We start from the raw sequence: 9,438 nt of genomic DNA, 5'->3' as shown, positions 1-9,438 counted from the left end.
ACATGCAACCTCCATTAGGACACACGCTCCATTGGTTTCAACCGATAAACAACTTTTTCATCCATGGCAAAAAAAAGCCATTACTGTTACATGGCTTTGTACCCGAGTATCATGTCCACACGGCCACGGCTAGCGTGACTAGCACAGAGCTATCCAAGCGGTTGGTGCTAAAATGAAAAGCTGAGAATGTGTGATGATGAAAATGATCCATTTTATTGCCTGTCAAACAAAAGCAAGCTAATTGAAGACATTAATTTGGTTCTTTATAGACCGTATGATTAACTGAAAAAAAAAAAGAATCGGTAGATTGACTGACAATGAAAACAAACTGCTCAGCTCCCCCGAATCAAGTCGATTTCTACTTTATTTCTATTCTATTTCTCGTGCATATTTCTCGTGCTCTGCCCTGCTGCAGGCCCAGGATAAACCTCCACAGAGCTATGACATGAAGATGAGAAAACAGCAGAGTGGGCAGAGCAGCAGATATAGAATATAATTAACACGTAACAATTATCAACCAATCTGTTGCATGGTTGGCATAAAACCTACAGCTTTTCAATCTCCTGCTCAAGCGGATACTTGAAAAATATTTATTTTATGCTTAACCACAAAACAAAAGCAACGGTAAATCCCAGCAAAACCACAACATAGCATATACACACAAACAAAAGCATGTATGCAGATTGCAAGACCATATCAAACACAGAAAAGACACACTGTTGACCATGGAAGAAAATACGTTACAAAATACATTATTATATATAGTGTATTGTTTTTCTTTTCTTCTTTCATTTTGCTTTGGACACCATCCCCATCAGCAGGATCGTCCTAATGTTTTGATTTCCCCTGAATACAATACAAGCTGGATATTCATGTGTGTTCCTATGTGATCCAACCCACAAAACACACACACCCACACAATCTCAATTGATGGTCCCATCTGCACCATTCTGGACGTAAAAGCCCCTTGGACAGAATCAACGACATTATTCCACTGCATTCATGCGGAAAACGATTTGCCCTGAGCTATAAATGCAGATCCCTGCGTTCCATCATTGATATAAATAACTAGCCATCGGAAATCAATATACCATCGATCGGTCCGATTGATGAATAAAGAAGGAAACATGAAGTTGAACCGGAATCCGCGAGGTGGTCGCCGCTACATCACTATGTTTATCCAAGAGATGGGATGTATATTTTTAGCTGAAAGGCTTTATATTTTCTATTAACGACATTTGTCTTTAAGAAGATTGTCTCATATCTGGCTGTAGGTGAGTCTTGATACTGAAGAACTCTAGTGTATTAGCAATACAATTGGTTAGACTAACTTTAACTCTTTGTTGCTTGGGACCACAGTGGTGGAACGAGCTCCCTGCTGATGTCAGGACCGCAGAGTCGCTCACCGGCTTCCGCAAACGACTCAAAACCCACCTGTTCAGAGTTCACCTAGACTCTACATAGACATTCAGTCTCTTATTTGCCTTTATTGTTTGTTGTACGTCCTGGCACTTAATAAACGCACTTAATGCAGGTTGTATTCATTCATTGTACTTAATTGTGTAGCATGTACATAATTGTGTTGTGCATGCATGTTGTGTAGCCTGTACTTAATTGTGTAGCATCTGCAGTAGTTAGCTATCACTCCTGTATACAGGGAATGGGGTTAGCTTGGCGATTGTTAGTACTTGCACTTGGTATGAATGAACATCTTTACTGTACCAACGGCGATATATTGTTTCACTTCTTATGACAAATGTACTTATTGTAAGTCGCTTTGGATAAAAGCGTCTGCTAAATGCCCTAAATGTAAATGTAAATGTAACATAGTCTTGTCATGCCCCGAGTGTGACTCTGTGCTCAAGAGGTGATTCTTTGAACCAAAGACAGGAGAGGAGATTCCATTATAGACGCCTTGTGGGTTTTCACAACAGCATTCCTCATCCCTGTGCTGTTTGTGGATACATTGCTGAAAGCATTCCCGACCAAAATGATTGGGTATGGGGTACTTGTAGACATGTGAGGTACTTGTAGACATTTTATGAATATTAAAGGGGTAGAATTGGGGAGTAAAGAGGGAGCAGAAAAATGAAGAGGAGATGGATTTTGTTAGTAAACTAAACATAAAATCACCCTCCTTCTTTGCTCCCTCCCGCTTGCCTTGCTATCATTTTGAGAAGTGCTGCATTCACGTACCTGTGATTGATGTATTACCCTCCCAAATCATGGAAGATCTGCCCTGATTGGTCAGAGCTCAGGTGGGAGCGGTCTAAAATCATACTTGTTTTATACAGAGGCGAGCGCAGTGAACGCTAAACAGATATTCTCACAGCACATTTCACTCACTAATAGCTTATGGATGGCGCTGGGATTTCTAAAACGCTACGCTCAACATAAAGTTGAGAGTAAAGTCTTACCTACAGCACCTTTTATGATGTTGATGTAAAGATGTCGATTGCCACCATCGCAAGCAGAGGTCGATCATCAAAGTCACAACTCTTTTTTGTTTCTCTGTTTTGGCACCGCAGTGGTGGAACAATGTCAGGACCGCAGAGTCGCTCACCAGCTTCCGCAAAAGACTCAAGACTCGCTTGTTCAGAGTTCACCTGGACCCTGCATAGCCACCCCCTCCCACCCCTCCTACGCACTTATTGTATGTTGTTCGTCCTGGCACGTAATGTACACACTTATTGCATGTTGTTCGTCCTGGCACTTGTATGTACGCACTTAGGCCTCAGCTTCTTCTCTGGTAAACACCTAGGCCACTACAATAGGAATAGCAACACTAGACACTGGTTTGGTGCTAGTGAAGGGGTAGTTGCAGGCATACTGAAGGGGCTGTGGGGGTACATGAGACCAGACAGGTTAGGAAAGACTGGTACGCACAAACGCACCTGGATGAACTATGATGAGGGTCTTATAGAGTGAAAATACATCATGATAGCGTTCAGACATCCCCGATTTTAGGTTCTGGGTTGGAACCTAGAATCTAGAACACTAGGCACCTTTTTGGAAGCATCATGACTTATTCTTAGATTCCAAATGCATTTCATATACACCCAAACACTCACACACAGACACACCAATACACACACGTACAAAAAAATACACCCAAACACACACACTATGATACACGGACACTCAAATGCACACACACACACGCACACGTACATGCACATGAGATTCGGATTCACCACCATTGTTATGCATGCGTTGATACACACAAACACCCCATACAGACTAAAAATAAACACCCAGACACACAGACACACACACACACACACACACACACACACACACACACACACACACACACTATCCTTTACCCTCTCATCCATGCATGGTCACCCTGGTGACAGATCTCAGATTCTTTGAGGGAAGAATGATCAAGTAGGGGGTGACTTTCTTCCTAATAATTCCGAAACCACCAAGTTTGCAGAAATCCACTGCTCCCCTGCCTCTCTCCCTCCAGCCTCGTCCCCCTCCCTCCCTCTCCCCTCCATTAATAAACCCCCCCTCCGCTCTCTCTTCCTCCATCCCCCCACGCCCCCCCCCCAGTCCCTACCTCGACTCCCCCTCCCCTGTCAGTATGGCACGATGCTCTTTGTCAAAAACACCCCCCCGTCTTCTTTTCTCCTCTATTCTTCCCAGGCGCTCCCATCTCTTCCTCGCCTGACAAATCCCGCCCCCCCCCCCCCCCCGTGTATGTTACAATATTATCCTCATCCCTCTCTCTCAGTTTCATCTCTTTTCTTTTCGCCTCTACACAGTATTCTCTTTCATTCTGTCTCCCTTTCTTTCTCTCTCTCTCCATCTGTTGGCACTCTGTTTCTCCCACTCTCTCTCTCTCACTATATATAAATATCTATCTCGCCGACACTTGGTCTCTCTCTCTCTCTTTCTCTCAATTTCCTTCTTCCCTCTTCCCTCTCCTCTCACTCTCTCTGTATCTCACATGCTCTCCCTCTCCTTCTTGCCATAATTTCTCTCATCTGCCAACTTCTCTCCCCTCTCTCTCTCTCTCTCTCTCTCTCTGGCGTTGCACCCGCTCCGCTTCTCCCTCTGTCCTCTCCCTCTCTCGATCTCTCATCTGTCTCCTCTCTCTCCCTCTCTTCCCCTTCATCCCTCTCTCAGGCCTGCTGCAGGATGAAGGTTGAATCTCCAGCCCTCCATCGCTCTGCTGCCAGCATCCTCCAATCCCTCTCCCTCTCTGCCTACCGTCTCCTCTATCTTCTGCTCTGCCTCCATCTTTCTCTCGCTCTTCTTTACCTCTCTCTATCTCTCTCTCATATCGTTCTCTGTATCTCTCGTCTTTCTCTCTGATTCTCCCTTTTGGTCTCTTTCTCTCTCCTCTATCCTCCCATCACTCTTTAATCTCCTTCCATCTCCCCCACCACAGACCTCCAAGAGTCCCACCACCAATACCACGCCACCGCTCCAAGCACCATCCAACCAGCCCACGGCCAATCAGAACACAAGCAATTCAGACGCTCCTACAGATTCAACATACGTTTGAAATATCTTCCTAATGATACTCGGAGAGACTCTTAAGAGTGGTAGAAGGGTAAGTGTCCTCTGACCAACTGATTGATTGAGTCACAGAAATAAACACTCACCTTGATTTCGCCGCGGGGACCCCAAGTCGCTAACGTAGCACTTGCGCTAATTAACGCAGTTGATTCTAAGCTAGCTGAGGTGGAGCCGGTCTCCACGAGGATCATGATGTATGAGGACGGGACTGGAGGCACATATTCCACCCGGGTTTGTTCCCACGGTGGAGGGGTACTGTAGGCCACGCAGGCAGTGATGTATGATAATGTGGCGCTAACGCCGCGCCGCTGAATATGCTGACCAAGCTAAGGGAGGGAGGGGGGGGGGGAAACACACCTGCACAGGGACAACAACAGCCTCCCAGCTCCCTGTGTGTACACGTACAAGTTATATTTAAACACAGACACACACACACAATGTAAACACAACCTGTGTATTCTGTATTCTGTATGGTGGATCCATCGTTCCAAAGCCTGGTTTGTGTGTGTGGGTGACGTGTGTATATTGTGTGTGTGTGTGTGTGTGTGTGTGTGTGTGTGTGTGTGTGTGTGTGTGTGTGTGTGTGTGTACATACACACACACAATATACACACGTCACCCACGTGTCACACAAGCCACGTGTCCAATCAGAAACACATGCAGCCATCCCCAACCTATAAACCCAACCAATTACACACACAAACGCACAACACGCGCCTGCAGCGTATACACTACAAACATGTTAACAACATATGCAACCATCGTAAAAAAACACACAACCCACCAGCACAACACACAACCCAGAGAACCCAATCGACTCCACACGGACAACGCACAACCCTGCAAAGGCCTACAAAGTACACACGCCCCCAAAACCCGCACACACACACGCACGCAAGCATGTCGACACCTGCAACCGGGATTAACAACACACACACACACACACACCGACCCTTATAACGCACAAAGTTGCGTCAGTTGTCATCTTTAGAGCGGGAACCGGCCGCCCGGGGGGTCTTCCATTCGTCGACTATCAACAACACAACCAACTCACGTGTTCTGTAGCGGTGGTGGGGCCGCGTGACGGGGCCCTTGGCCTGGCGCCCGGGGGTCCATCTCGAGGTGGGCTTGGCGGGAACAGAGGGCTGGGCGCCGCCGCTGCTGCTGCCGCCGGTCGCCGTGGAGGCGGCGGCGGCGGAGGAGGAGGGCGTGGTGGTACTCCCGGGAACGCCGCCCGACGACGCCTGTCCGGGCCTCGACGCCGACGGCCCGCCGCGGCCGCCGCCCACGTTGCCGTTTTTCCGCACCTCCTTGCCGCTAGGGGGAACCATCCCTCGCGGAGCGCGCGTGGACGTGGGGGAGGAGGAGGAGGAGGAGGCGGTGGTGGTGGTGGTGGTGGTGGAGGAGGCGGAGGCCCCGCCCCCGCCACTCACGCGGGTGCCGACGTGGTTGGGGACGTGCCCGTTGCCGCGCTCGCCGTCCCCGCCGTTGGCGTTGGCGGCGCCGGCGCCGGCGCTGCCGTTGCCTGAGTGGTTGGCCGGGGGTCCGAAGCGAGTCCGGGGCCCCGAGGCGGCGGCGCCGTCGCCGGCGAGGGGCCCCGGGGTGGTGGTGGACGGGGAGCCCGCCGCGGAGGTGCTGCCGGCGGCCCCGCCGGCGGCGGCGCCAGTGGGGGCCACGTCCAGGCCCTTGGGCGCCGCGCTGGGCTTGGACAGGAAGATGGGGTCCTGGCCCAGGCTGCCCTTGGGGTCCACCAGGTCGGTGGGCACGTAATCCTGCACGGAGCCCACCACGATCCACTTGAGGAGCATGAGGCTGAGGCCCAAGCCGACGAAGCCCATCACCAGGGGCACGGCGCACAGCCAGGTCTGCTGCCGGGGCCACACGGCGCAGGGGCCGCAGCGCAGCGGGCCCCCCGGGGCCCGGGGAGAGCCCTGCTCGGCCCCGGGCTCCTCCAGAGTCATGGCCGTCAGGGTCCCCGTGTCGGAGCGCTCACTCATGCTGACGGGACACCTCTGGGTTGATTTGATCGATTGATGTTATTTACTTTTTTTTCTCTCTTTTTTTTTTTTTTTTTTCTCCCTTTCAAGATGTCGGCGAGGTCAAACAGGAAGCCGTCATCACGGAGGGGCGTGGAAAATGAAGAGGATGTGGTGGAGGAGGAGGAGGAGGAGGAGGAGGAGGAGGAGGAGGAGAGGAGGAAGTGACGGGCATCTTAAAACACCTGCAACACACACACACACACACACACACACACACACACCTACACGCTACACGCGTCCACCTGTACTCGCACACGCGCACACACAACCTAGCCGCACACACATGCACAAACGCGCACTCGCACACCCGCGCACATACGCTCGCGCGCACACATGGCGTAGCTGGTAATTAAAAGCCGGCTGAGCAGCAGCAGCAGCAATCACATGCATACACGAGCAAATATACACTCCCTCTGGCGGAGAGTCGACACACACACGCACACGCACCGCGGGCACGTAGACACCGAGCACCAACACACACACACACACACACACACACACGCACACACGCGCACACACACACACTAGTTTTATGGACAGGTGAGGGAGCAAGACGACGGGTCCGCCTCGCAGTAGTTCACCGGTTATTAATCCTCCTGTGTTGACTCCCCTTGTAAAAAAAAAAAATGAAAAGTCCCCGCCAAAAAAGAAACGCAGAATCGATCCGATATCGATCCGCCGGGGCTTCGGAGCGGAGTTGTTAATCCAAGCGCGTGCACGCGTCAGCCTGTGATGTGGATGCGTCCGTGTGAGTGCGTGCGTGGATGTGAACGTGTTCGCCCCCCCGTGTTTAAACCCACCCAAGCAACGGTAGCAAGCAGCCTCCTCGGGGGTTTTCTTTTATTTCCAGTTTGCTGCTCTTTTTCCTCCGCCCGCACTACTTCTTAGTCGTGTGAACGCTGATCCACTGATCCATTCGATTCCTTTAGTATCCGTGGTGGTTTTAAAGGAGTTGTCCGTTGTTATCCTTTAGTTTGTGTCCCTTTTTACCTCCGTACCTCTTCGGAAAACGCTCTTATTTCCATGCATGCCTCGTTAATTCGACTGACGTTCGGTCAAGTTGGAATGAGTTGCCTCCCTGGACATCCTCCGGAGCATCGACGGGGACCGGGAGAACCAGACAGCGGACGCCGCCGAACACTAGACAGCGCTGCTATGGAGGTCTGCTGGCGCGATCTGCCGACGCGATGAGGTGTCGGAGCGGGGGGGTGGGGGCTGGAAGGGGAGGGGGGGGGGGGACTGGGAGGGGGGGTCTAGGTTGGTTCAGTGGGTTGGGGGCGGGCGTTGTGGTGGTGGTGGGTGGGGGGGCATCAGGGGCGTCAGGGACTGAATCCAACTGTTCGTTCCCGGGTCCGATCCCTCTCGCCTCTCTTCTCCCTCTCAGCGGGTTCTCCGGACCGCCGCGTCGCCCGAACTGCCCGTCTTGATGATCAGAAAAACACAGATTCGGGGAGGATTCCCGGGAATGGAAGAAAGAGAGGCAGCCCTGCACCCCGTTACCTCCGCTGCATTCCCACAGTGGCGCGAGCAGAGGCAGGGAGAGACGGAGAGAGAGACACCGAGAGAGAACGAGAGAGAGAGAGAGAGAGAGAGAGAGAGAGAGAGAGAGAGAGAGAGAGAGAGAGAGAGAGAGAGAGTGAAAGAGAGAGGAGAGAGGGAGGGGGGATCATGCGGCGGCTGTTCTTGGAGGCTGCAGACCAGAGAAGGCGGGAGAGATAGAGAGGGAGAGAGAGAGAGAGAGCTAAAGAAATGGAGAGCGAGGGAGGGAGGGATGCTTGCCTCGGTCCGCGGTGACTGATCATATGGGGCAACGCAAACCTCGTCCCCTCCGCCGGCCTCCACACAGACTTACTGGTCGGTGTTTTGGGGGTAATCGCTACTTTGTTCCACGAGGAGCGTCGTGGGCGCGGGAAATAGCGGGCAGGCAGACGGCGCGTGGCGGGGCAACAGCAGCAGCAGCAGCGTGCGCGTGTTTGCGCGAGCTCTGCAGCAGCAGAAGGCGGCGGCAGCGGCACGAGCGTCGGTTAACAACACGCCCGAGCAAAGTCGCAGCCACAGACAGACCCACCCCGGGGAGGAGGTGTGTGTGTGTGTGTGTGGGGGGGGGGGGGTTGGGGGGCGGCTATGAGTGTGTGTGTGTGTGTCTATGTGAAAGTGTGAGTGTGTGTGTGTGTGTGTGCGCGTGCGTGTGAGTGAGTGAGTGAGCCAGTGTGTGTGGGATGGAAACCCGAGGGGGGGGAGAGGTGTACGTGTGTATGTGCGCGTGAGAGACAGTGTGTCTGTCTAGTAGTAGGCTCGGACTGAAGGAGGTGGATGATGAGAGGGATGAAGGAGGGGCCACGTCGATAACTGACTGCTGCTGGCTGCTGCGGAGCAAACCCAACCCCAGAACACTCCCTAATTTATAGCAGGGTTAGGGGCCTTCTCTAACCCTGATCCTTTAGCCCACAGCGGAGGGGGAGCACAACATAACTAACGCTTCTCAAAGACCCCCGGGGCCGACCGGGGACCGGCTCTCAAGGGCCAAAGGGATCTCTTCAGGTACACAGCGGTAAGAAGTATATAGTGAGATATACAAAAGTCTTTTAGTTGTAAGAAATAGTGAGAATAGTGAGACACAATGAAAGTCTCTCAGTTGTAAGAAATAGTGAGACACAATGAAAGTCTTTCAGTTGTAAGAAATAGTAAGACTACAGTGAGAATAGTGAGACACAATGAAAGTCTTTCAGTTGTAAGAAATAGTAAGACTACAGTGAGAATAGTGAGACACAATGAAAGTCTTTCAGTTGTAAGAAATAGTGAGAATAGTGAGACACAATGAAAGTCTTTCAGTTGTAAGAAATAGTGAGAATAGTGAGACACAATGAAA

The 9,438-nt window shown here is 51.6% G+C and overlaps 1 protein-coding gene across 1 annotated transcript in view; it reads right to left on the bottom strand.

Annotated features, from left to right (window-relative positions):
* Window positions 1-6,527, bottom strand: part of nrg3b (neuregulin 3b) — a gene marked incomplete at both ends in the record, with an annotated part of 154,296 nt that extends 147,769 nt beyond the window's left edge. Inside the window, 2 exons of the mRNA XM_084485606.1 lie at window positions 5,585-5,717; window positions 5,964-6,527. Coding sequence (XP_084341732.1) covers window positions 5,585-5,717; window positions 5,964-6,527 — 697 coding nt within the window. The remainder of the gene's footprint in view (window positions 1-5,584; window positions 5,718-5,963) is intronic.
* Window positions 6,528-9,438: the final 2,911 nt, after the last annotated feature.

Source organism: Micromesistius poutassou, assembly GCF_964030765.1.
Source record: "Micromesistius poutassou genome assembly, chromosome: 21".
NCBI classification, from domain to species: Eukaryota; Metazoa; Chordata; class Actinopteri; order Gadiformes; family Gadidae; genus Micromesistius; species Micromesistius poutassou.
This window is presented reverse-complemented; position numbering and strand designations above follow the sequence as displayed.